This window comes from Aulostomus chinensis, chromosome 19 (assembly GCF_037954235.1).
Source record: "Aulostomus chinensis isolate RoL2024-O1b breed Wild chromosome 19, RoL_Achi_v1.0, whole genome shotgun sequence".
NCBI classification, from domain to species: domain Eukaryota; kingdom Metazoa; phylum Chordata; class Actinopteri; order Syngnathiformes; family Aulostomidae; genus Aulostomus; species Aulostomus chinensis.
The window spans coordinates 3,557,512-3,584,910 of record NC_141338.1 but is presented as its reverse complement, the minus strand read 5'-3'; the positions used below and the strand labels follow the sequence as shown (position 1 = coordinate 3,584,910).

The 27,399-nt window shown below is 45.4% G+C and overlaps 1 protein-coding gene across 2 annotated transcripts in view; it reads left to right on the top strand.

Annotated features, from left to right (window-relative positions):
- LOC147243695 (netrin receptor UNC5D-like) overlaps positions 1–27,399 on the top strand; it is a 179,008-nt gene that overhangs the window by 106,928 nt on the left and 44,681 nt on the right. The window contains exons 2-4 of one of the 2 annotated variants that reach the window (XM_086186476.1): positions 706–912; positions 19,562–19,705; positions 19,881–19,984. In XM_086186476.1, the coding sequence (XP_086042602.1) occupies positions 706–912; positions 19,562–19,705; positions 19,881–19,984 (455 nt within the window). Of the gene's footprint in view, positions 1–705; positions 913–12,813; positions 12,990–19,561; positions 19,706–19,880; positions 19,985–27,399 lie in introns of those variants that run through there. The other variant, XM_086186477.1, reaches the window with a different exon arrangement.

The window sequence follows — 27,399 nt, the reverse complement described above, 5'->3', positions numbered from 1 at the left end:
TGACATTCTTAAAATTATGCACAATTGTGCAAAACATTTCTTGTAAGATATCGTTTCACAAGAATCCGTTTGCACTGCCCTTTGTTCCTGCTCCTACTCCTGGACAGTCCCAGAGAATCTTGTGAAAAGTCTTTCTGCTGTTGTCAATTGTTGAAATAGAAACCCAGGCAGCTGATGCAACTGTAACCTCCCCAAATAAATTGGGTTAGCAAACAATGACACCTGCCTGGATGGAGGTTGTTGTTTTTTTTAATGCATGCAGGTATTTTGCAAGTCTGCAAAATAAAGTGCAGGCTGTGAAACAGTGTTCAGGTGTCAGTGTTTAACATATAAAGCTGTGATGCTCTGGAGGATACAGGCAACTTTCTGTAAATGATTGTTTTGTGAGGCAGCGGCGGCACAGACTGGATGGTGGGCTGGGCTGATGGCCTGTTGGTGCTTTGTCTTTTCTTGTGCTCTGGGACGATTTATTTGAGGGAGACTCTGAGAGGAATAATGGCTACTAGCAGGGTCTGTTGGCGGGGGGAGAGTGAGGGGCAGTGGCGGAGGTTCAGTTGCACTGAAGACACTTTGACAGAGAGAACATCAGGTTTTGAATTCGCCAACTTGCTGCGACTGATGAATCATTTCTTCTTTTACGTTGTGATGGAGTGTTTCTGTTTGTCTTGTTTACACAGTTTTGTTCAATGTGATTTTATTCTTCAGGCTCCCGAGGTGAAAACCTGCAGCATGGCCAGTCTGGGACGCTTCCCCACTTCCTGGAAGAGCCCGTTGATGCTTACATCATCAAGAGCAACCCCATCAAGCTGCGGTGTCAAGCTCGACCCGCTCTGCAGATCTTCTTCAAGTGCAACGGGGAATGGGTCCATCAGAGCCAGCACATGTCTCAGGAGCACACTGACCTGGGAACAGGTAAGACCAAAGCTCCCCCTGGTCTTTCTGTACACAGACAGACCAACCTGCTGGAGACATCCTTCCTGCTGCATTGATGTGTCTGGGGTGGGAGGCAGAAATACAGGCAGAAGGTCCTGGGCCCTGGATTGCAGTTCTTTGACTGTAAAAGTATAAAATACCTTCCCAAGCCTCTAGCTTGTGTACTTGCTACAAGATCTGTGTAGCTTAGTAAGGCAACAAATTCTGACCCGATATCAGGTCGTCACAGTGCACCAGAGCCTCTGCTTAAGGGTCTCAGTGTGATATTTTGGTCTGCACCCAAGTGTGATTGCTGGTTTCACACCTGCCGACACCAGAGTCAGATTCAGCCGGGCTGAACAAGGCAGGTGTGAAAACGCCCTTCAACTCACTTCGTGTCCTGTTAAACCATTTTTCTGTCACATTTACAGTGTGTGTCTGACTCTACAATCGCCAAAGAGCTGCAACTCCCTCGCTCAACCCTCCAGAAGATACAAATGTGTAAATATTTCACATTTGACCCATTCAACCGCTGCACACGGGCTCCCTCCTCCTTGACTTTATATTCTGTTCTGAGTGCACCAGAGTTTGAGGAAACAAATCCCGGAAAAAAGGCCAAATAACTGCATTTGTGTGTAATGAGCAGTGTGAAGGATTAATACTGTTGTAAAGTCAGTAATCCCAGAGGTTGTTACCGCGTTCCAAAAGTTTTTCAATCGTCTCCATAACAGGCTGTTGGAAGAAAAAAAATGGCCGCACCTTTACTTTTTTTTGCTTACGCACGCAAGCAAGTTTGTGCAGGACAGGAGGTCAAAAGTAGCAGTGCAGTTTACAGCTTTTGAGGGATGGAGAAAAGTCCATTTCTTCAAATTTGTTGCCGTGAAGTTCAATGATGTTGATGGTAAAACAAAAACTGAACCCAGTTCCTGTTGTGCTTGTACTGCTGTTGGTTTCTGGCCAGTGGGCAACAGTGGGTCTGGTAGTGCAACAAGTAGGTTCATGAATGTCTTCGTCACACAAGTCCATTTTTCTAAGTCTCAGGTGACTAAAACTTGGTTTTTAGGATTTATTCCTGTGCCCCCTGGTGTGATGTCATAAATCGTGCTCCTCAGCCCGCCTCCTACAATCAGATGAGCGCAGAGAAAATGCGCACTTTGACCAGTGAAAGTGAAAACGGCTGCCTTCAGTGTCAAACTCTGCACATCCATCATTCGACACGGGGAGACTCAAGCATTCAAGAGCAGCAGCAGGAAGAGAATGAGAGGTCTGACTGGAGGGGGACCAAGAGGATGTGCAGGGACTGAAGTCTCAAGACTGAACTTTGCATGTTGGGCTTTACGCCCTCGCCGACCCTGCAGATATCCCCCTGTCGCCTCCCCTCCGGTGCCCACCGCTTGTCACATTTGATCTAAACTGAAGTGACAACTGTTTGACCATGAAAGCCACCAACTTGTTCAATTTTAGACTTTGACTTTGAACTCCAAATGGCGTCTTTCACTGATGCAACTTGCTGAAATACAGTTGTTATTGTTTTTTTTTTTTCCACATCAAAATTGATTCATCCAGACCACAGAGATGTGGGGGTTTTTTTGGTGGTTTTTTTTATTATTATTATTATATTTCAGTGTCCTTGTCTGTATTTATTGCACCATCTCACAGTGGATATCAAGACTTTCAATGTCAGTTTGGCCACTTTTGAATACTTTGGAATTTGCCTTCTTAATCGCCTGTGTCACTTATTCCCTGCAAGCACCTTTAATCAGGGCCCGACCGCAGCAGTGCCAGGGGCCCCTAAGCCCGTCTTGGTGGAGGTGCGTGTGCTGCCTGAGTTCTCCGTGGTTTGGATCGTGTTTGGCTCTCGGACGCCTCGTCATCTCTCTTGTATGCCATGTGGGCCAAAATTGTTTACTGAGGTAATGATGAGTTGCCGGTGGGCCCCGAAATTCACATGACCATCATCACGCTGGATTATTACTTGCTGACAGAATAACACAAGCCTGCCTCGGCTGCTGTGAGTGGACCTCTAGTTTTGTTTTTTGTTTTTTTTACTGCCCGTGGTCTGGATTCATAGCTGGGCTCCCATCTGGCTCCTTATCGCCCTCCATATCCGTTTCCTCTGGGACTGACACGAGGAGGAAGGAGAGGATTGATGGAGAGAGAATAAAAGCAGAAACATGAGAGTGTCTGAGAAATCCTCCTGCACTCAGATGTCATGAAGTAGAAAGCTCTGTCCGAGCATGGACCCTGTCAGGATGTGTCCCCTCAAGCACGAGCTGCTGCTGCTGCTAAATCTGGCCACAAAGAATGCGCATGGCGTTGGCGGGTTTTAGTTGTCTTTCTTGTAACCTTGCAAAGCTTTCACTGAAATATTTTGGTATGACAGGAATAGATTTGAAAACAGGCAGAGGATCATCATGGACGTGTGTTGAAAAGCGGCATAACTCAAATGGAGCGTTTAGCCAAGTTGGTAGGTTGTTTACCAGACGTGAATTACACGTCCACATGTAGATGAAGAGCTGCAGAAGTCCTCGGCCTGTCTCTGTGCTATTCTGAGGGTTTCTAGCTGCCGCTCAACTCTGCAGACTGTTGCTGTCGTGCCGGTCTTCAAAGTCAAAGTGAAACACACAAGTGAAGGAGCACAGCACACAAAACCGGCTGTGAAAACCTCCTGATTGGCCTGTGGGGAGTTAAAAACCGTACATCATTTTTTAATCATTCTCATGTTTTTCTTTTAAGTTATAAATCCAATTACGGCCTCTGTTTATCCGTTGTGGCATGACGGGAAAATCATCTTTGAATCAAACCAGAGCAATTATTATACATCATTTTAAATATTTGAACCAAAACTGTTCTGTAGTCTTCAGATGGCAATACTCGGTTCACCACTGCAGTCCAGACAGACTGTGTAAAAGAACTACGCAGTACTACTGGTATTGATTAGTATTACAGAGAGGCAGCGTGAGACGGTGACGGCCACGCGCGCCTGCGGGAGCGTGTCCACGTCTTTAGCGTTGAGCTCTCATGACATCCGTCTCTCAACAAATCTTTGCAACTATTGGCCATTCATGGCCTCCAGAGGATGGCGCCCACTGATTGTCCTCTGATTTCTCCGATGGTGCGCTGCCAGTGCATATCACCTTGTAATTAAAAACAGGGGGAAGCTAATTGGAAATGAAAGGTGCAGTTAAACACGGTTATATACAAGGGGGGGGGGGACAAATAACACAAACATGCGCTTTTACAAGACATGAAGGAATGAGAGAGGAACTTGCTGGAGGATGCAGAGGGAAAGAGGAGCGAGGAACAAACTAATTGGTTTTGGCTTAAATTTATCACCAATTTATTGCCAATAGCAGATAATTCTTTCAAACATTAGACTGCCATCTTTTACAGCCCACACTTGGACATCTCTGCTCACTCAACAGGATCCCACTGAAGTGAGAATCACGATGTAGTACGCGTTAAAACTACTACCCAGAGGAGATAGAGTAGTACTCTGCTAGAAGGGGATGCCTCTGTTCAAAATTCTATTGCGAAAAGTAGAAAAATACTTCACATTGAGTTGATTTAAGTATAAAAGTACACACTCTGCATGATTCGTAATTATTCCGGCGATTGTTGACATTCAGTCCTTGTCAGGCTTTGTTAAATTTTGTTTACTTTTGTTCAGCATCATTTATTTTTCTTTAATTTTGTTTCGTTTGGTTGAGTTCTGCACAATCTCCAACGCATCAACAGAAGAATGCAGCGGAGGGGGAGGCAGAAAAGCCAGCAGGCTCATTTGAAGGCTCCTCTTCGGTAAGATGAGGTTTCCACAGCGTTGAAAACAAAGTGTTAGGGCTGCATGCGCGTGATTGATAAAATGAAACATGGCGTAAGGAAAAATCTCAGTTCCAGGGGAGGAAGTGTTCTGATGTCAGCGGCCATTTGTGTAACAGCACCAGCATCAGGTGGCTTCGCTTGAAAAGGTTAAACGTGACCTCAGCCAGACTCTCTCTCCGTAAACGTCTCCACTTCCCCCGTGCGGTTGGCAATGACGCTGGTAGGCGCTCTACCTTTCATCGAGTGACATCATTGAGTCTGCGTATTGATTCGTTCGTCGATCAGATTCTTGGAACAATATTGACAACGGCCTCAACCGTGGCTCAGCTGCATGAGGAACAAGGTCAATATTAGCCACTGGAACTGTCTCAGAGCCAGTTTGACAGCGACTGGGTTCATTTGTTACCTGGAGATGGTGCTTGGTGAGAAACGTGACGCTTCGGTGAGCTTCGCCCTTTCGGCGCAGAGAGCAGTGAGCTCTCTGAACATTCTGTAGGTTCTTTACGAACCCTCTTTCCTTTGGTTCCTGGTTGTGCGCGACGTTTTTAACCTGAATTTACGTGAACGATGTGAAGTGATTTTGTTCTGCTACAAGTTTGTTTGTCAGGCACTTCAGAGGTTCATATAGAAATGTGTGCTCTCGCTCCTCTTGTCCTTTCCTTGACATCCTGGCAGAGACGTAGATTAAATCCTCTAAAAGTCGTCTGTGGGGCGTCGACGTTAGTTCATCGGCTCAAGTGACGCCGCTCCTCACAGAGCCGCCAGCGGGGCTTCTTTGATTAGACACGACACTAATGGAGTAAAATGACACTCGGCATACATGTTACACGCTTGGAGAGTGGCGTGTTTTCTCCCCGTTGCTCCTTTCTCTCTCTCTCTCTCTCTCTCTCTCTGTACTCCCCCTTGCCCAGAAATTCATTTCCATCCTTGTTTTTAACCCTTTGTGGGTATTTCATCATCTTTCACAAGAACTCATCAGAAACGGTGTCTGGTTGCATGTTTCTGTTTGGCTTTGGTACGTTGGGAATGAATTCAATGCAATAAATCTCAGAAGGTGACTCTCTAAATTCACACGTGATTCCAGCAGCGTTTATTGTCAAAAAGCTCTAAAATCCATCGCGCCTCCTCCCTACAGAGATTAATTTATTGTGTTTTTACTGTTGTGGTGTCTGAGATTCATGAGCTCGATGCTGAGCAGAGACGCGTCACTCATCAGTGCTTGCACCTTGCACCTAAGGGCCCGAGCATGAAAGTGCCAGGGGCCGAAAGTTTTCTTTGTGGAGGTGTGTGTTCTCCAGTGCTTTCCGGTTATAATAAGAGATCTGAGGTGACGAGACCCAGGAGAGTTAAAAATGCTTTCATTCTGTCCTCTTAGCACTCGCACACAAACAAAAATATCACAGCTTAAAGGCATCTGCTTGTATTCTAATGTGGCGAGCAGGCATGGCGCCCTGCATTAATGATGTGATGCGTTAGTATTCTCCAGACCTGAGCGGGGCTTTGTGAGAGGATCCTTCACTGAGTGTGTTTATATACTGCCAGGGCTGCTTGCACGGGCACAGGTGAGGAAACGCACGTGCAGAGAGTGAACGGCTGGCCTCGGCTGAGACACTCCCGGCCGTGGCTGCAGAGCGAGGCAGGTGAACAGCTGGATCGCTGCTATTATCGTGTGACTCAGGTGCTCCAGTGGCCCCCGGGTCCAGCAGAGAGCAGGGGGCTGCAGCTATTAAAGCACTAAGCTGTGACTTAAATGCAGACAGACTCAACAAGAGATGCCCTGACACTGTTTGACCAGGGGCGTGGTGGCACCAGACACCGGGCCACGTCTGTTCACCGGGCCAAATCTATGCGTTTGTGTTGTTTCCCTCAGATTCAGCTGCCGGAGCCGGAGAAGCGGACAAGGAAAAAGAAATGTAGAAAACAAAAGTGAAAAAAAAATATCCATCAGAGCTCCTGTGAAAAGGTTTTGCAGCCGTTGCCATAAAAATCTGGCGCAACATCCCAACTAAAGGTGTTTTCTTGATCTGTTGTAGGGGAGTAAAACGATATTTTGAACACAATATAATGTCTAAATATTTCATACCTGCGTGTCATCGTGTCTGCGAGCTAATCCAGGCGGCTCAACGCTCCACAGCCCCGAAAAGGGGAGGCTCTTTTGTCTTTTTTGACTTCTTAACTTTTCAGTCCTGAAAAATAGAGGCACTTTCCCCAAAAAAAAAAAACCCCAACAACACTTTTGTCCTTATTTTTAAACATGAAATTTCTTGAAACTGAAGGCAGGTGGAGACCTTAAGACCTTACAGACATTCAAATTAATTCAATATATTTTATTTATTAGAAAGGGCAGTCTTGTACACTTGACATCTTCTCTCTCTCTCTCTCTCTCTCTCTCTGTCCCCCTTTTCTTTTTTCATTTCACATCTTTTTTAACGCCAAAGGAAAATAAGCCCTTGACTTTCTCGTGTTATCCTTGAAGCTTTTGTACGCGTTCACGTGTGTGCTCTGTTGCTCCGTGCGCATTCTGTTGATTTTATGAATATTATTATTTTCTTTGATTTTCCCAGACGCAGAATTACCATTCTTTTGTCCGTCCATCCATCCATTTTCTGTACTGCTTATCCGTTAAGGGTTGTTTGGTCACTGCCGTGTCACATGACTTAGTCTTTTTTTTTTTTCCATCAAAAGGAAAATTAGTAAGAAATAAAAAAAAAAAAAAAAATTTTCAATCATTGAAAGTTCACTCTGCTCAGGGAGTGGCCTTGCTGTCTCCTTCTTTTTAACGCCAATAAAATCGCTTGCTATTGCTAGCTTTTCTTCTGTCTGTTTCCTGCTACATCTACAATTCTGCCTCCTTTGTGAGGAGATTTCCCCGCCACCATTTGTTAGATTGGCGCACTTGAGGAGTCACCGGCATCATCGTCTCGTTTGAAGGATCGAAGCAGACACCTGTCGCAGGGAAGACGTAGGATGCAGAACCTCTCATGGAGGCACATTTATTATAATTATGCGCTCATAATGAATAATGCCACTGTTTTGCCTCTCAAACCATTAACAGGGCAATGGTGTGATGTCAGCCAGAAACGCTCAGCAGTGAAGGCTGGTCTCGGGAGAGGAAGGACAGAGATGCTCTGTTATTATCATCACCAGTTTGATCAATGGCACGTCTTTCGTTTTGCTTTGTTTTCCCTTCTTTCTTTAAGAAGTGATCGCTTTTTAAACTTGCCGTATGGATGACATCATGAGGACCCCAGAGAGAAAATAATACTGAATTTATTGTGTTTTATGTATTTTATGTGTTATTTATTCATGTATGAATAAGTTATGAGCACTAGGGAGCCAGGATGTTTTGGCCAGGGGGTAAATACACAGATTATGCACTCGTGATTAAAAAAAAAAAAAAAAAAAAAGCCGTCTTATTGAGTGTGTTTTCATGGGAAAGAGTCCAAATAACGAGGAAGAAACTTTGTGATCAGATAATGAACATTATGAAAGTGTGAGGTCGGACATGAAGCAGACTCCTTTTGTGACAGGCGGCCTCTCACATTCCTGGCCCTGTACCTTTTTAGAAAATGACTCCCTAAAAGGAGATTTTCTGAAGTACAAAAAAAATAGTGTTGGTGGAAAGGTGCAGGGCTGTGGGGGGGGGGGGGGGGGGCACCAACCGATCCGCAGCCAAAGACAGATGGTGTAGCTTTTAAAGAAGAGCTGGAAGCGAAGTCACAGTTTTGTCAGGTTTCCTGGGACCTCTGAGCCAATCAGCTGTGAGCGTCCTGGACCCGGAGCCAGTGGATATCAGGACCACTTTCATTTGCTTGTTCTTACCTTTAAGTGTAAATGTGGATGTACTCTGATGAACAGTTCTAACTCGTCCAGACCCTCCCTCCATCCCTCAGCTTTGGAGGCTTTTCTTCTTCTGCTGTTATAGCCTGGTGCAGCACTGCTGACACCACTATCTTCTGATTCATACTCATTTCCTTCCTTTTTCATTTTTTTTTTGGTAACATTTTCTGTGTTTGCTTCAAAGTGGTTTGATAACGTGTCCGTAAAGCTGCAGTGGTCAAGAAACCCTCAGGTATTTGAATCAGTGTGAACCCAGTCAGTGCTCACAAGGACTTGGCGCTCCACGTTTCAAACGTTCATACTTGTGGAGTGGAACGCATCTGTGGGTTTCTGATCTGGTGAGTGTCATATCCCACCTGACTAGAAATGTGCAAGCGGAACTGTTTATCGGCGTCATCGGTTGTGCCACTGGAATTCTTGTTCATTTATTCCGAGGATTTTTTTTTTTTTTTTAATATGCTCTCATTGACACTCAGCATAATTCCAGTTGGGGGCGGGGGGGCGGGGGGCATACCTGGTTCTCAAATGTCTACTCGACTGCACCTCTCTGGTTCAGTTTTCACCAAAATATCGACTCTGAAGTGTTGCGACGCTTCATTTGTTTGCCGTCCATGTCTTCTTACCCACTTTTATGGCGAATATGCTGAACTAGGTGTGGAAAACCGAACAGATAGCAGTGACATGCTGCTGCTGCTGCCGCTGCCGCCGCCGCCGCCGCCGCCGCCGCCGCTGCTGCTGCTGCTGCCGCCGCTGCCGCTGCCACCGCCGCCGCTGCTGCTGCTGCTGCTGCTGCTGCCGCCGCTGCTGCTGCTGCTGCTGCTGCTGCCGCTGCCTCCACTGCTGCTGCTGCTGCTGCCGCTGCCGCTGCCGCTGCCGCTGCCGCTGCCGGTGTGTGGATCCAGAGAACAGCCTCTTCATCTGCCGGAAAAAAATGAATTAATCAAGAGAGCGCAGTGAAAAGAAATGTTTACTCTTTGGCAAATAATTTAGTGTTAATGAAAGTCTAATCACCCCCCAAAAGACAATATCCATTAAGCTGATCATCTTCATCAAGAGTTGTGCAGCTGATGTGTCACTGCGGGAAGTGAGTATGGTTGTTTACTGCAAATCCAGTCACACTGTGACTCTGCTTGGCTGACGTCTGAATGCCGGCATCTCTTCCTGTACCCGGAAGCCAAACTGTACATTAGAAGCGTTTTATGAAAGGAACGTGTGCACAAACATGCTGGTTTCTATCCGTTCCTGCCAGAAAAGAAGATGGACTGTCTCTTCTTGGCTGCAGTTGAATTAGCTTGGCACAGTGAATGGTAGTGGATGGGAAGTGTTAGCATGCCTCTGTCGAAAGTCATCCAATACACTTTTTTCCCCCAAAAGGTTCCGATCTTCCCCTGGTGCAAGCTGATGCTCGCATCATCACGAGTTTTAAGTTTTCACACCGAGCTCCGTCGCCCTTTAACTAGCAAATGAGTTTGCGCTCCGTTCGTTCCAGCAGGTGCTTAAGTGGGTCAATGAGGCGTGTCTGCTGCAGCCATGGTGCTTTGCTATTTTGGAACACCAGAAAATGTTTGGACAATAGACCAAGAAGAGGCTGGTCTTTGGTCAGTGGCGCTGTGTGTGGAGTGCTATTTAAAGGTCTGGTCAATCAAACCAGCAGCGGTTCTATCGATGCCTGACAACGTGGCGCCACCTCCTCCCAGGCCTGATCACCTCCTCCCAGGCCTGATCACCTCCTCCCAGGCCTGATCACCTCCTCACAGCAATATGATGCTGAACCTGCCCCGAACGCACAGTGCGCGCAAAGCGCCATCCACCCGCCGCATGTTGCCGCATACGGTATAGTCAGATTAAAATTGCAGGACATTGTAAATTTATGATCAGATATATTGCCGGAACTACTTTGCTGGTCTGGGTGCATTGATTTCATGCAGCGCTTCAAAACTTTGCTGAACAAATCGTGCGTTGGCAGGGAGAAGAGCGACTGCGACTACCGATGATGTCCGACTCTGAAAGCGAGGCTAAGATGATGAGACGCGTATTTCCTGAGATGTCGGGTTGATCCTCTCACGTGGTTCCAGGAGCTGCCTTCCCTCTCCCAGTGTTCGAATGCTGAAATGTTTCCCCGCTAGTTTCACTCGGAGGCCTCAGACATACATATGCAGCTTTCTGCTTCCACAAACATTAAGCTGAGCGCGGTGTCGTCGTTGTTTGTCATCAGTAACAGCAGCAGAGGAATGGGGGGGCAGCGTGTCAGCTGGTGGGAGGCTTTCTGCAGCAGAGTCACACTGGGACTTTGAATGGAATTGAATTTACAGCACACATGGAATCAGTTTAGTTTAGTTTTTTTTTGTTTTTTTTTTTCGTTTTTATGTCTAAACCCTTAATTCTGGGCTCTGCAGCACCGGTGGTGGTGGTGGTGACAAGTTCCACATGTTTTGAAGTGTAAATCTGTTTTTGTGGTGCACATGAAAGAGTGTTTCATGCATCCCGTGTGGATGTATGATGCCAAGCAAACAAAGTTTCTGGCGTTAATGTATGCGTACCCTGGTGTAAGCTGCGGAGGTAACTGGTCTAATCTGAAATATGAAACAAGAGACTGATCAGGGTGATGGTGGAGAAGCCTGCATTCAAATATTCAATTTGTGTGGCTGCATTGAAACGCACGACTGCAGAGAAAGAATGAAACGTGCTAAATTAAAACATCCCCTGTTCTTGTTCTGTTTGAAAATGCGTCGCTAATCCCCAGTGCCATCTTCCAATTCAGTGCGAGGGAAATCTTTGAACCCCAAGTTTGGATTCTGCCCAGAAAAAGGTGCACTAATCGGTTTTCTGGACGACACGATTGTTCCGCAGCACAGTGCATCTTCAAATTCAGTGCAACAGTGTTTATTTCCTTATCCCTTTGCAACTGTTAAGCTGTTTGATAAACCACAGGCAGACAAGGCTCAGCTGATTATTCCATGTAATCATCACTACCCAGATTTTAACCTCCCTCCAGGAAAACAGCTAGCGCCGATAAACTCCTTAGAATGGTTTTAGGATGCCGTATCGAGTCTTTACAGACTCTAAACCATAAAAAAAGTTTTTTGTAATTCAAAGGGCAATAGAGTTGCCTTATATCCAAAGACCAAATAAAAGAAATGCCGTAAACAAAACCCCACTGCGTCCTCTGACCCATCACGCAAAATGACTTTGTCTCCTTTTGAAATGATGTAAGAGGGGTAACAGATGGAAATGAGTGATAGAAGTCAAGAGATTTTTGAAGGACAGCGTGAAAGAAGAGCAGGGAGGAAGGTGAAACGGAGGATATCTGTGCCCCAACTCTTCAGCTGAAAGGATGATACCCTGATGGAGAGATAAAAGAAAGAGAGGCTGAAAATGGATACCGTGTTGTTTGAGTCGAGAGGGAGAGGATAGCGGCTCCTGCAGATTCTCTGATCAAGAGATAGTGATGGGGGGCTGAATACAGAGAGGAAGTATGGATAGCATTTCCTGTTCTGTCAGGACTGACTCCACTCCTGCGTATTATGATCCAAGCCTGCTGAGAGATACCATCAACCAGGCATGAACTGGCGACAAAGTGGGAAAAGGAGGGAAAGTGAACCGCCTCAGAGTCTCTCAGTGTCACAAACTATTAGTTAAAGAAACACAAGCGATCCAGATGAAGTGGCCCACAGAGTGAAAACTACTTGTGTATGCAAAACCAGCTTCTAATAAGCAGACACGCGGTTTTCAAATAAACATAAACAAGGCAACCAGGGGAATGACACAAATGAGGACTTGCAGCATTTTAATGGCTGAATTATCATGATTTTTTTATGCACGGGGTAATGCGTCCCTTTGGTTCCAGGATTAAGTATGACACACACACAGCTGGGACCAGACTGAAGATGTTGCTGGGAGCATGTTCCGCTTGTCTAGCAGGGTTCGTCTGTGTCTGGCCCTCAGCCAAACCTCACAGCCCCCACATGCTGAGCTGCAATGTCACATCACACAAACATTTCCCCGAAGCTGGGTTCACATCAGACAGATGCTCTCCTCAAGCTATATCCATCCACCTCAACCGGCAGCCCACGCTTTGTCACCGACTCTGTAAACTGCTGCCTCACGAGGATCCCGCAGATAAACAGGATCCCTCAAATCCCCCCACTTGGAAAAAAGAGGCATCTGGACCTGCTTGAGCTGAGCCAGAGAGTAGGGTTCTACAGAGCCGCTTGGATCAGGACTCCCTTGTAGCTGGCACCGGGCGGCTCCCGTAGAGAGTCTTCATGGACTCCGCCAAGCTGAAAACAATGAGCCAAAGCCAGGAGTAACAACACCACAGGCCTCGCGCCAGCCAGGCACACCAGAGGGGGAAAGAGAGGTGGCGTGATGAGTGAGCTTCACTTGATTGAAGGGACACGTGGAAGCTGCTTCAGGTTTGTTGTCAAGAGCAACTGGCATGACGCTTGGGGGGGGGGGGGGACTCAATGGGCAGGTCAATGACTGCTCTGGATTACAGAGAAGAGGCCGCGGGTCATCAACATGACCTAGAAGTCACTGGATCAGTTTGTTTTTTTGTTTGTCTTTTTCAAGCACGGAGCCACTGAGCGTCACTCAGGCCACTGGAGACTTTGATCTCTGCCTGACGTGACGGAACCTGGAAGGGAAAACATTCTCTTTGTGTTTCTCTTTGCAAACCTCATGGCCTTCCACACGGGAGCTTCACATTGTGCCCGAGTGTGTGTGTGTGTGTGAAGACATTTAACTAATCATGAAATGAGCTGTTATGTTATTTTGTGTCGCGTCACATTTAATTCAATGGTCAGAAATGTTCTCGCTGTGTGTTAATTGAAGTCTAGACTTGCGCTAGTCTAGAGTTGCGTTGGTGGACGTGCCAGACAAGCGCCGGAACCTGACCATTCCACGACCAGCTGCCAACTTCACAACTGAATCCCGAGCCTCCCTGACTGACGCCACCTCTCCGCAAACGCTGAGTTAACTTTGGACTTCGCTTGCTCACCTTTTATCTGGCGAGCAGGTTGTAAGTCTGCCGCGCTGTAAGTCACTCGTCCCTCAGTGACTCACTTCGTCTGCTATCAGCATAAAACATTGCATCATGAGCAGCAGACTGTTGTTTATTCATTAGTTGCCTCTGTTTTCTTCACCATTAATAAAGATGAGGTGTCTGATTGTGAACAAGCCATTGTGAATTAAGAGGCCGGGCGCCTAAACTCGTTCCCCAGCCTTCTCTATGCTTTAGGCCATTGTCACATCCCGGTCGTCAAAAAGAACTTCCTACACTTCCACAAGTTTACAGGGTACATGGCAAACAAAAACCAAGACGTGCGTGTATTTATTTTTAACAGTGGCTGCAATTAATTTTAAAGTCTTAAGCTGATAATTTGACAGTTCTTTTTTTTTTAATATAAGGACATTTTCTATTTATTTAGCCACTGATTTGAAACAATGGTAATGAAAGTGTTGTTTTTTTTTTCCTCAGAAAGGAAGAGGTAATTCATCCGTCTGTGGACTCACTGAATTGTGGTAAAACAATATGAGTGATTGTGATAGAAAAAATATCTGTTTTTCCAGATGTGGGCGTGCTCGGTGCTGGAAGTCTTGGTAACAGGACAAAACTTAACTGGAGCCTCTTTTTGTTCACCTTAGCGTCGTTGATTTCAGCCTGTTTTTGTATGTTCACATTTTGGGAAAAGTCTCGTCGTGGAAAAGCCGTGCTGCTCCACTGACACCTCACTGCTCGTCATTCACGTTGTACTTGGTAAAATACAATGAAATGAAGTCCTCTCACACTGGGGGGGGGGCAAAACAAAACACAACGTGATCGTGACGAGCTAAGCTAAGCTAATTTCTGCCAGTGTGTGTGTGTGTGTGTGTGCGTGTGCGTGTGCGTGCGCGCGCCCAGATTTGTCCATGCGCAAATGATAAATTCTGTTTGCGCCATGCAAGCTGATCTTTTATGATCTACCGACAGTGTGGCGATGGTTCCTGTTTGTTCAGGGCTGAGCTCTCTTACTGCAACACCTCCCGATCAGTTGAATGAAATTAACCTCCACAAGTGCCATCTAGAATTGTATTTTTATATTAAAATCTGCCTCCCTCTCACTTAATCAGGCAGGTTGATTAGGTCTGTAATTTGTTGCGGCGATGAGTGAAGGAGTCCGCGAAGTGGGCCGCATTGTTTGCATAATAGCAGTCAGTCACTGCAGGAGGATTACAGTGTCTACAGAGAACATTTCTGTTTTACATTCCTTCATTAGGCTCCGTTTGATAACCTTTCATTTCACGTTATTAGTTTGAATTTAATCCGGGCCCGTGTCTAAGCTGCTGTCTGCAATGTAAGGCGTGATAGTGAAAGCCAGCGGAGGGGACAAGTGGTCTACATGAGTAGGGCTGCGTAATTAAGCAATAAGTCACAAGAGGCTGAGCTTTACGGTGGTTTGGAACAGCTGCTGGAGATGGCCAGACCTGTTCACTGTTGGGAGAAATCAGTGTTACCACCGGCGCTACTGATACACCGCAGATGTGTATCATACTGATACAGAAAGAGACCAGAAAAAGAGGTGTTAAAACAATGAGAAATGACAGAATTCAAGTTCATTTGTCATCCAAACTCGGTGTTAAAAAAAAAAAAAAAAAGATCAGCCACATATTTGAGTGTCTTCTCCCTCGGCCCCCTTGCACACCTCCACTGGCAAGGTGAAACTCAGCCTCCTTATTTTTTACATAATCCCACCCACAGATAAACAAAGTACTCGATGCATTACCTCCTCGGAGGAAGTAAGAGCAACGGGCATCGTCAACGTTTTCTTAACGGCAGATCAGTTTTGAGAATCGCTTGAAGCAACGGGACCAGCAAGCTGCCCTTCCACTCAAGGATAATCTGGACAATTTGGCGTCCAGCTGGCCCCTCCCAGCGATCTGGGAGAGCTCCCAACTAGAGGCTGGTCAGAACTGATTTTCTGTCTAAATGGTCTTGTTGTGTGAGGGTTTAATCTTAATGCCGTTGAGTGGATCGGAGCCTCGCTGGTTTCTACTGAAATTCTGCTTTTTGCAGGCCGGGGTTGGATTTATATCGGTTCTGAATCCTGGTGCTGTTGAAGGGTACTGGGTTATACCACGAGCTGCTCCAGAAACTTTGCCCTTTAGATTTATGTGGGAAACAAGGACAAGAGGATAAATCCAAGCGAAAACAACCTGTTAATCATGTTTAATTGACTGATGCCCCCTGGTGGCTGTGGCAGTTTATACCCACAGCAAAGTATGAAGTTATATGACATCAATAAAGATGGGAGACGGCTCCGTACCCAGAGGTGGAGGGTGCGGTGGATGACAGATGGAAAGGTGACCACAGCCCAGCAGGCTCGTGTTCAAGACTTTTCAGCGGAGGCTCAGGTTGGGTGGAGGAAGCTGTTGTTTGCAGTCGCTGCTGTTTCAAGCGTGTGTTTTTTTTTTTTTTTTGATGAGACATTTAGATACCGTATGGTGGCTGATAGGGGGAGGATGCTGGGTAGCTGCAGCAGCAGGCAGCTGGCTTCATCTCGCGGTGAAAGGATTTCCCTTTCCGTCAAAACGGTGATCATTTGAGCCCAAACCATCATCTCCTCCGAACCCAAACCACACCGGACAACAAACGTGGCGTTGGGGGGGGACTGTATGGGTCTGAGGACTTGTTGCTCAATATTGCTCAACAAATTATAGCCTCTAACATGATCATTAATATAAATCAACACCCCTCTCAAACAGATTCAATAAAAACAGAACTTTATTATCCTCATGAAAGGAGGATTTACTGTGGAGTTTTTGTATTACACTGTACTAGATTTAACGAGGCCCTTTGTCACAGTTGCGGGGGTATTCTTCCCACTGTTGCTGCAAAGCAACAGGTCTGACTGTCATCGACGATGAATCAGGTCTGCTAGTTGAAGCAGAAAACTTGAGTCTCCCACAGGAGGCCGGCTCAACCCTCTCTGCAGCTGATTTCCAGTGCTTCTGCAAGGAAGCAGAGTCCAGCTGCTGCCCGCTCTTTGTGAGTTCATCCTGCTGCCGCTGCTACCATTTAACTCACCGTAAAGCCAACATCAGATGGCCGGTTTGAATCACGCCAACTGCCCGTGCATTTTAATCAGCGGTATCTCGCAGCACATGTGAGCTCAAAGTTGGACTTTCTCTGAGCTTAGCCCATATATGGGCATCGCTCCCTGTCACGTGGTTAGACTCTACATATTAGCTGTTCTCAGGTTTCTCCTCTGTTTCAAGGCCCTCCTGTTTTCGTCGTCCACCACGTCGGTTGCACGGCCCGTAAAATTTGTATTATGAATAATGTCATACATGCGTCCCTAAGTTTTGTGTCCATAAATTGCCAGATTGTCCATTAAACGCAATCGACACACATTTAAAACCATCTGTCTGTGAGTAGCCTGACTGCGGCTGCTCCCATCGCGGGCAGGAGAAGCCTCATGTTTCTAAAGCTTTATTCATTCAAGGTGGGTTTACTGGTCACCTGTTGAGGTCCAGGTACACACGGGTCACCTGGAAGCTGCACCACAGGAGCTGGTAATAATCAGGGATCCACTATATTTCATTTTATTTATGTATTTATTGAGCTCATAGGTGATGTATTTTTTTGATATCGATTTGAACTCTTTATAAACAAGTTTATATGATATTGACATTCTGAAAAAAGATGTCAATATCGTGAATATTAAAAGCAGTTTTTCTTTGTTTCAAAAATATTTGTAAAACCCTCTTCGTTATGTGGGTACGACATTGTTTCTGCCGTGCGTCCCTCGTTAGGATGTCTCTCTCTGCTCATTTCATTGTTCATGGAAATGTGTTCGTGTTGGCCCATTCTGATAAACTGCAGTATTTTTGTGGCAAATTGGTGTTTTATTGTATTCATCCCTCCTGAAGTTGACCAATCAGAGCAAAAGTGGGCTTTTGTGGTGAGGACAAGTGCTGAAACGGCGTGTGAATGGAAGGGCTGCAGAAACGACCAGTAGGAGACGGACAATGTTTGTTTTTATCTCTGAATCAGGCTCCCGACTATATGGAGTCCCAGGATAAATATGCATGCGCCTACTCGCTCGTACACCCATAACAACACACTCGTGACAGTCAGAACTGTGTATAGACACAGTAATTCTCATGGAATCATCATTTTTAATAGAAATGTGACTGAATATGCAGTTTGGACCACTTGCGGCGATAAACTGATGTTTAGTTTTTGTCATGACATGACTAGAAATAAAAATATAAATCAGTCTGTTTAATCCCAGTTCTCAATGTATGACAGATATCACACATATACTTGAAAGCTACAATTTCCCAGACAGCTAATAAAGCCATCCCATTATACATTAATGCTCCGAGCCTGTCATCTCCTCCTGTCTTAATTGTCATACTGGGCTTTTAGATTTCCATCAGTCGACTACTAATATGCTCGTCTCATGCCTAGCTCATTATGGGCGCCATCAAAGACAATACACCAATATTAATGAAGGACCTGTGTGACAAAAGCGCTTCAGTTCCATTTGATGGACAAAGAATGTGTCAAGACGCAGCAGCGTTTCGCCGTCCTCTCACTCAGAGCTCCACTGGAAAACAAGGATATGAGATTATATCCATGTTTTCTAACAAGCTCAACCATTACTTGGTGTTTCCGGCGGTTTGAATGCCAAAACCAATCTCATAAAAATAAGTGGAATGACCAGGAAAATCACCATGACCTTTTAACAAAGCATTATGAGGTGGTGCAGCGGCATCTGTTAAAACGACACGGGCAATGGAAAGTCCATTAGTGTCCTTTTACGTGGTGAACGCATGAAATCCCTGATTCAACAACGTGACTCCCTGGGTGGCGTTTTGTAGTTGGGAAATAATGTTTCAGAATGTGCCAGCACAGCTAAGGTTTAGCTTAAGTTTAGGCACAAAAACCACCTGGTTAGGAAAAGATGCTTTGAGCTGCAGTCAGAATCATCAGAGGCTCTGCTGTGTAACCCTCTCTGCCGTTACTATTTCAGCTCGAGAAAAGGGTGCTTCCATTGTTTCAGGCCTCAACAAAATATCTTGCTTCACTATCAGGGTTTGATTCCTTTGGTCTGAAAACACTGGGTAAGCCTAGAGGAGTTGCACAGTATTCAAGTTAGCCGAGGGCTAACAAGCATGCTTTCAGTGTATTTTCTGTGGGATCAAACTAGTTTTGTTCCCAACTGAAGCTTCATCGGTGAGGTTTGATGCGAGAACTTACAGGAGTGATCAACTCTTTCAGCCTTACTGGCCACTGATGAAGATGTTGGAATGAATCCTGTGTGTTTGGATTTGGAAGCTGCCGCGTTCCATCTCCTCCTGGCAAAACTTGGCTCTGATTGACGATCACTGGGATGAGGGATGACCGATGTGACTTCGAATCAATATCACAATTATTTCAAACTTACACTTGGATGAGATTTACCGAATGATTATCCAAGCTCTGGACCGCAAACATGCCGCCCTGCTAACGGGAACGTAGCATCCACTTTAACCGTAATGAGCGTGAGGTGGCGTGAGGTCATTTTTTTGAATGCATTTTTGATTTGTGAGTGGGAGTTTTGGATGGAAATAATTACAACAATATTGTAATTATTTTGACTGATGTTGCAGTTGCAATGTGATTCATTACATGAGAAGGAATCATCAGTCCTGTGTCATTAGTCGCATTTTAATTGAAAAAAAGAAACGTATTGAAATGATGATTTTTGTGGAGCAACGTACACAGTGGGGAGGTCTGCTTAGAATTTGCAGGCTGAGATATCAGCTGACATACCGATATCTGCGGTACTTTATTTTGACACGCACTCTACCATTAGCAAAGGCCACGTTGTGATTTCAATAAAATGTTGATTAATCGTACAGCCCTGTCTCAATTATGGTAATCTGGATTTTGATAAATGACGAAATGCTCAGTCCTACCCCGCACCCTAATAAAGTTGATTGATGGTCTTGTGTGCAGGGCTGAAGATCCGTGAGGTGATGATCAACGTGTCGCGCCAGCAGGTGGAGGACTTCCATGGCCCGGAGGACTACTGGTGTCTCTGCGTTGCCTGGAGTCACCTGGGAACCTCCAAGAGCCGCAAGGCCACCGTGCGGATTGCCTGTGAGTGACACTTTGTCGCCTTTCCTCTTCAAACTGGTACATTCCATGTTTGTGTGAGGAGGTTAAGATCACACGTGAAATCAACCACAGGGCATTGAAGCGTGCATCTTTGGGTGCTTTTTTTTCACGCTTTTGCAGCTTCTCTTTAATGCATGCTGTTTACTCTCTCCCCCAGACCTGAGGAAGAACTTTGAGCAGGACCCCCAAGGCACAGAGGTGCCTCTGAATGGCATGATTGTGTTGCACTGTCGTCCCCCAGAGGGAGTGCCTGTGGCTGAGGTGAGGGCTGCTTGTACTTCAAACAAGTCAGAGCGTGTTGCCTGGAGAGGGCCGGTCGCCCGTCTGCTTTACACACAAATGTGTTCTCAAGATTCAAAGTTTGGTTGAATCACCCAGGAATCACAGACGTCTGTGGTTCTCCCCTCAGTTTAGTTGATGAGCTGAAGATTCCTTCAGTTTCATGTGCTGGAATTCAGTGTTCTCTGTCTGCTGTGTTCTCAGCTGAAAGGACCTTCTGCTATTCAGATGTCACGGATTCATTTCTCCCTCTCTCTCTCTCTCTCTCTGTCTCTGTCTTCTGTGTCTGAAAGAAACCGCTTGTCATTCCCATTTTAATTTTCTACTATGAATACAGAATGAGGCTCTGGTGGACAGTCCTGCTGAGTGGTGTGTGTTGTGTGGCGCTCTGATGTTGTGTGCCTTCATGTGGAGGCTCAGTCGGCAGATATGTCAATATCAAAGCCTGCGTGCCTTCAACATTTGAAGCTTTGCATTTAGTTAAAGGCACAGCTTGTGAGCCACACATTAGCACCGCCACAGCCCTACCAGGCAAATTCAAAGCACACAGCTGGAACCCTGCTACTACTTCATAAATATCACCTGACTGATTGACAGGTGATGGACTAATCACCAGCGTAGGGGAGTAGTGAGCCACCTGTACTTAAATTTGTAGTCAAGCTGTGTTCATTACGTTCGTGTATGTTCAGGTTTCCGCGAGCTTAGATTGAGCCTTTCACATCTACAGGAGTTTCCTGTATCTACAGTAGCCCAGAAGGGACAAAATATTTGTAGCAACTACTTCGTTTTGTGTAAAACTCTGTCTAACATTAGAAAAGCATCCATCCATGTCTCAAGGATGTTGCTGTTGTACTAGCAGGCGTCTTCGGGAGGTGCCCAAACCACCTCAACCGGCTCCTGTCCAGGTAAAAGCCTGAGCTCCTGAGCTTCCCCCTGCATCCCTGAGGGAGCTGCTACAACCAGCCTCCGCGAGTATCCACAAACCTTCACGTGTGAAGTGTGGGAGAGAGGATTGGGCCAGTAGATCGAGAGCTTTGCCTTCTCGCCTCAGCCTCTGATTGTTGCAACACTGCGGTAAAGCGGCCATGTCGCACTCTGTCGTTCCCTCATTCCACAACCAAACCTTGAGAAGCTTGCACTTTGGGTAAGGATTCAGACCAGAGTGATGCCAAAAGTATCCTTTTTTTTTATGCGTATGGATCCTGAGGAGTTGAAACGGCGCTAATTCTCCTTTTCAAGACAACCAACATCACCCTTAGCAGCTGCAGACTTCAAACTCAAACTATCGCAGTGCCGAACCTGACGTTAGCTCAGTCAAACAGGCAAGGGCGCGCGACAGCGTGATCAAACACCTGTGAGCTAAATGCTACAAACAAGTACGAAGCATCTGTAGAAGAGGCCAACCTCTGAAAAGAAAAACACACACACACACACACACACACAACTTCTGACATGTTGGCAAGAGCTTCCATGTGCACATCAGTGAAGCATTAAACAAGGTGGACCAGTAAACTGTTGTTGGGCAAACAGACAATTATCATTTTCGACGCTAATCCCCCTCAGAGGCTTCAGGCCTGAGGAAGCTCGGGGAGCCGAGTTTCAGTGGAGAGGGAGGAAAATACTTTGACCGTGGCCAGACTCAGAGGACTGTGGGCTGGATTTCTACACTGAATTAAAAATCTGGTGTGAAGAGGGATAAAAAACAAAAAGGTTTGGAGGTATTCCTTATTCATGTTTACGACGGTCATTTGTGCTGTTCTTGTGTCAGCCAAGAATGAAAAGTCGTACCCTGCCGTGATAACGAGGTATCACCTCGCTCCTCTTCTGATACCCTCCATTTCACGGTAGCTTAGCATGCTAATGATACGGTAAGCACCGGAGGCCCCGCCCCGCAGGTTGATTGGTGGGGCTGGGATCCATGCATGAACCCTTTCCTGTCTGAATCCGTGTTTTTAGGTCGGTTCAGTCTCAAAGCATAGAGTTTGTCAGTGGCTACGTTTGCACGGACGGTAATTATCCAATAATCGACCTGATTCGGATGAAGACTTGTATTTAAATTAAGGTCTTTACACGAGTTGCTTTAAGAGAATTCCATGAATATTGCGTTTACATGCTGCAGGGCTGCAAGATGCCCGCCCACATTACAACTTTTTACACGGAATTTGACGTGAAACTGTTTGTCATGTTGTGACCGTGTTGTGTTTTATGAATGACTTCTTGCTCACGATGCAAGTTTGTCACACTCGCTGGAAACCCGACTGCGATGCAAAAACGCTGCAAAATCTCCAATCGGGCTACAAAGTGCAGTGTGCTTGTCTACAACACACTTCAGTAATACTGCAAAGATGGGAATACTGCGTGTTCCAAATGGATTACTGCTTTTGAGGGCAAAACAAATAGTTGTGACTTCATATTAATGAAGGACACAAAGTGTCTCAGTTTCATCAGTGCTCGTAAATAACAGGTAGACCAGCTAGTAGCACCTTTGTTAGCATGTTCTTGTATTAATAAGATGTCGATTTTCAAAAGAAAAATAGATTAGACCTTCAAGATTCCTTAAAATGAGAGAGGATTCCATCCATTGCACTAAAATTGCAGTGTGTGTGTGTGTGTGTGTGGCGTGTGTGATGAATGATTCAGCTCACACAAATGGAGCATTGATGTACCGAGAGTCTCCCCCATGCATTGTGGTCATCAAATAGGCAACTCCTCATGCATTCATTTATGGGACTCCGGCTAACAAAGAGAATAGTAATAGTAAATAATGCAGGGACAAATCCAGCTTCCTCTGGTATGAATAGCACAAGGAGGAAGATCTCACATCGAGAGTTTGGGGATGAGGCTGTGCTATTCTCTTTTCTCGACTTCAGGCTTTGCTGAGAGGTTAAAGCCGTTTTCTGTAACCGACTGTGAAATTTGGCTCAGGGAGAAGCCGAATTTCAGCTTAGTTTAAGGAATTTAGGTCACCATGCAGCGCGATCTGCTGAACTGTGTTTGTATGCGGAGGCATGTTTATTTTGGTTATGACATGTATTTAAATCTGTCATACTTCTGCAATTTGCAATGCATCCCGAAGGAAATGAATACATGTGATGTTTTGGCAACACAAACGGTTATTTTTGCTCAGTTTACTCGATGCAAATGAAATGACTTTGCATGCCGTTTTAACCGCACAGGCTACTTTACAGCTTGAAATCTCCTTATGTCTCTGCTCTGCTCATGTCCTCAGAAGCAACACTAACACCGAAGGAGGAAAGAACTTTATCTGCGTCGCTTTGTAACCCAGCCACCCGGGAGTTTACCAGCCCGCTGCGTAAGACGTTAATGAAAATCACAAAGTTGCCATATCATCTGTCCCGGCAGTGATAGACGCAATAATCTGTGCAGAGAGTTAATCCACAGAGAATATGTGCTTGTCAACAAGCGGCGACACCTTCTTGGTGACAAGAGTCATTACGGCCCGGATCTTTTTAATCGCCTCTGATTTGAATAAAATAAAGAAAGTCGTTGCGTCAGTGATGAGAACACATGAAAAACATATCTGCCTTAATTGTGAATGCTTTATTGATATGCAGCGGTTCGAAGAAACAATGAACCCTTTAAGGGTTATAAATTGAGTAACTGATGGGAAAAAAATTGCACATTGAGTTTGTAAACAATTTTGTTGTGTTTTAAAGAAGAATTAGACCTTACAGGCAGTTTTATGGACAAATAAAACATATTCAGTCACTACATAGGAAACATCCATGAAGGATTAAGCTCAGCTGCATCTGAATAATTCATATTTATAATAACACATAGATTTTCATTTTGGCACAGTTGCGCTGTTGTCCTCTTGTCACATCATTTTTCATTCTTTTTTACATGCACACTTATGAATATAAATTTGTTTAAATATATATCTTTATTTAGTCAGTGTTTTATAGTTTGTTTACCTTTGTCCAGCCTGTTCCGGTCCTGTTCCGGTGCTGTTCTGGTTCTGTTCTGTTAAGATCAGAGGAGTCAGTGTCCTTTTATGTAGGGGGGGGGGGGGGGGGGGCTTTGTTCATTTAGCACTTTTTCCAAAACAACTTATGTAATGCAATCAAAAGTGAAAAGAGAAACGTCTGAGATTAAAAATTTATATATTTTTGTGTCATTTAAAATCAACGCCACTCCTGACCGCTGACCGGAGCAGCGGCATTTTGTTCTGTGTGTTGCACTGTGTCGTCGTTATTCATGCCAGTGAGATAAATGAGTGAATTTTGGTTAAATGTCAGGTGGTTCCGGTTGATTTGGACCAGGAGACTCAGTGCAGGACACAGGGACGGTCGCAGCCTCGTGAGCTCCGCCGAGGACGTTAATGTTCTCGTTGCTGTTTGTTTCATGAGTACGATTTCGCAGCCGTTATTGAACTGACCTTTCTGAAAGGTAATTGGAGGATGAGACCTGGACCTTGGCAGAACCTGGAAGTTTTTGGAGTCCAAACAAAAGACTCATCTTTTGTGACGTTACAAAAGTGGTGCATTTTGTGGATTTTCCACAATTTTCTTGAAACTACCCGAAACATAATCACCAAAAAGCGCCGAGTTAATTTCAAAGAAAATGTACAGTTTAGTTCGGATCTGGATGGAATTGTGTTGTCCAGGGAGATGATGTGACCACTGGCGTTGTTCCGTCTGTTCGCAGGACACCTGAAACATCTTTGCCTGATTTTATAAACCTATAAAGACGATCATAGAACTAAAGCCGGGGACAAATCGATTCTAGCATCAGATGGCAACATTTTGCCTCGGCGCTCTCTGAGTGCATTTAGATTCAGCGCTCCAAGTTGTTAATAATAAATCCTAAATCGGCGCAACAATGGGAGCCAGTCGTTAACCTGAAGGAAACAAGAGGAGAGCGGCACAGATGAGATGAAGCCGGCTGATAAAGACGCTCTGGTCCGCCGCGTCAGAGGCAGAGCTGAGATAAAGGACAGGTCAGACACAGGGCTCATATCTGTCTGCTGAGATGTGTGGGGAGCTCAATGGGACGCTCCCAAACTTCACTCAAAGGGAATGTTGTCAATATCAAGTGAAGACTGATATATGATGGAAGTCCATGGTCTGTTTTTATGACTCCTATCTATTGACAAACTGATTTAGAGCAGGACACCGTTTCTGCGTCCAAGCCTTCATGCTAAGGTTCTGGCGGAGGAGGAGGAACCTGTCAGCCGTCCGTTGTACAGCTCACTTCAGATGAGAAACTAGCGCCAGCCCTCGATAGGTGAAGCAGAAACGTTGTCTTGCTTTGTAAAGCTACGAATTTACAACCATTCTCCCCGTATTAGCCGCCCAAGTATTCTTCACCGAGTGTAATTAATCATCAAGCCCCTCATGCAAAGTAATTTGAAGTGCTTAAAATGTAATTATTCACCGATAAACAACATTTCCAGAGACGCCGTGGAGATAAACCGGGACACAAAGAGGGTTTAGCCACCCCCGCTTCTGGAATATTCTGCTGTCAGATTTCCAGGGCTCATTTATTTAATGTAATTTCACAAAAGTCATAAGGCCGTACATGACGGGGGGGGGGGGGGGGGGGCGTGCAGGCACGACAGAAGTGAAAGGCGAAGAGCATCTGTTAATGAAGCTCAACCTTAATTGACAAAACGCTTTGTAATCATCTTCACGTCACTTTCACTTCCCATTTCAGTGACTGTAAACGTAGGTTATTACATCAGCCTTCAGAACTTATGATGCAGAACTGGAATGATTTGGACAGGACGTACGTTTTTGTGTCGGTTTTAGCTTTCTGAACATAAAGACCTTCAAATGGCCCGCAAATGTTCTCCTTGAGGATTTCATTAGTGGTAGCCAGAGCCTAGCTGTTGTTGAAAGGTCAACACGGTGACCTTGACTAAGCGCAGCCCCAGCCGGCTGCCGGAGAGCCTGGTCAGCTGGGAGGGGTGGGGTGGAGTTTAGCACTGGTTGCTGCTTTCTAAGTGGAACAAATTCGCCAATTAAGCAAATCAGCTTCCTGTCCTCCTCAGACACCGGCTTACCAGGCTCATCTGTCCCGTCGCTGCTTTCTCATCAGCATGTGCATCTCTGTATCGCTCTGCCCCAAAGGGGAGACTCCAGGACTGAGACGGAATGCAAATCACTTCCTGGCTTCGTACACTTCCTACAGCTTACAAGTGAAGCGAGTGAGGGAGGTGCTGAGAGAGAGAGAGAGAGAGAGAGAGAGAGAGAGATATGAATCAAAGCAAGTACACAAGACGATTAACATAACGGACCCCTAAAGGACAAAACAAGTAAAGCAAGGAGAAGCGTATTTGTCTTTCAACTAATAGGTGTCGTCAGCTTACTACACTTTTTTTTTTACCGCCTCACTTTTTTGTGACTGCAGAAACAGTCGGCTACACATATGTAGCTTGTTGCTAATGGAAACCGATGGCTCGCAACAGCAGAACTGCCCAAACGTCCGTTTAAAAACTCTCAGACGCGTCGTCCATTCCAGTGAACCACACACACATTTTGTCTTCTGATGAAAGCCGAGCGACGAACCATCACCATGAGAAATACCCTGTAAGTTTATAAGCCGCTATGTTTGTGCAAGTCAAAAACTAAAACACATTTTGTTGTGTTTTAGGTAACGCAAGGCACCTGCTGTGTGGCAGAGGCACACAACCGTGATCTGCTACGTCGAGTTTTTAAAGAAGTTGTCTTCTTGGTTCGGCTAATTAATGCATCCTTTGTTGGAGAAAAACAAAATGTTTGTTCTGGTTATACTTTTCTTTCTCTTTTCCCCCCTCCAAACTGTACTCTTTTTATGTCCATTTCATGTGCAGTCAGCTGTAATTAAGGCAGAAATATTAATTTATGAAGTTCAGAAGCAGCCTTTTCCATAAAGAGGTCATGAAAAGGGACAAGCGAGCGGCGCACGAATCACAAAAATGAATAATTCACTAAGTGAAGTGATGGAGGCTGATCAGCCTCACTGATACACGATCTAACTGAGGATTAAAACTTACGAAGGTCATGAATAATGTATGTCAGGAAGAGGTGTTACCCTCCTGCAATCAGAGGGAGAAAATCACCAACTTTAGCGGTGATAAGCTGCTTGATCACTGGTTGAAGGAAGTTATGCATTTCCGCTCCACCTTGCAGCGATCATCCTAATTTTGATCACTGAGCTCATAAAAGGTGTTGATGAATGCGATTTTTCACAATTTATAGATAATACGAGAAAAGAAATGCACACAGCCGCAGGATGACACACACTCCTTTGTGTGATTCTTACTCTCCGCTGAGGCATGTGAGTGAACGATCCTCAGCAAAGATCAGTACCACAGGGATCAATATTTCAACACTCAAACGCGGCTCACTTGTTATCGACAGCAGCTAAAAAGCATTGATTAGATAGTTGTTGGG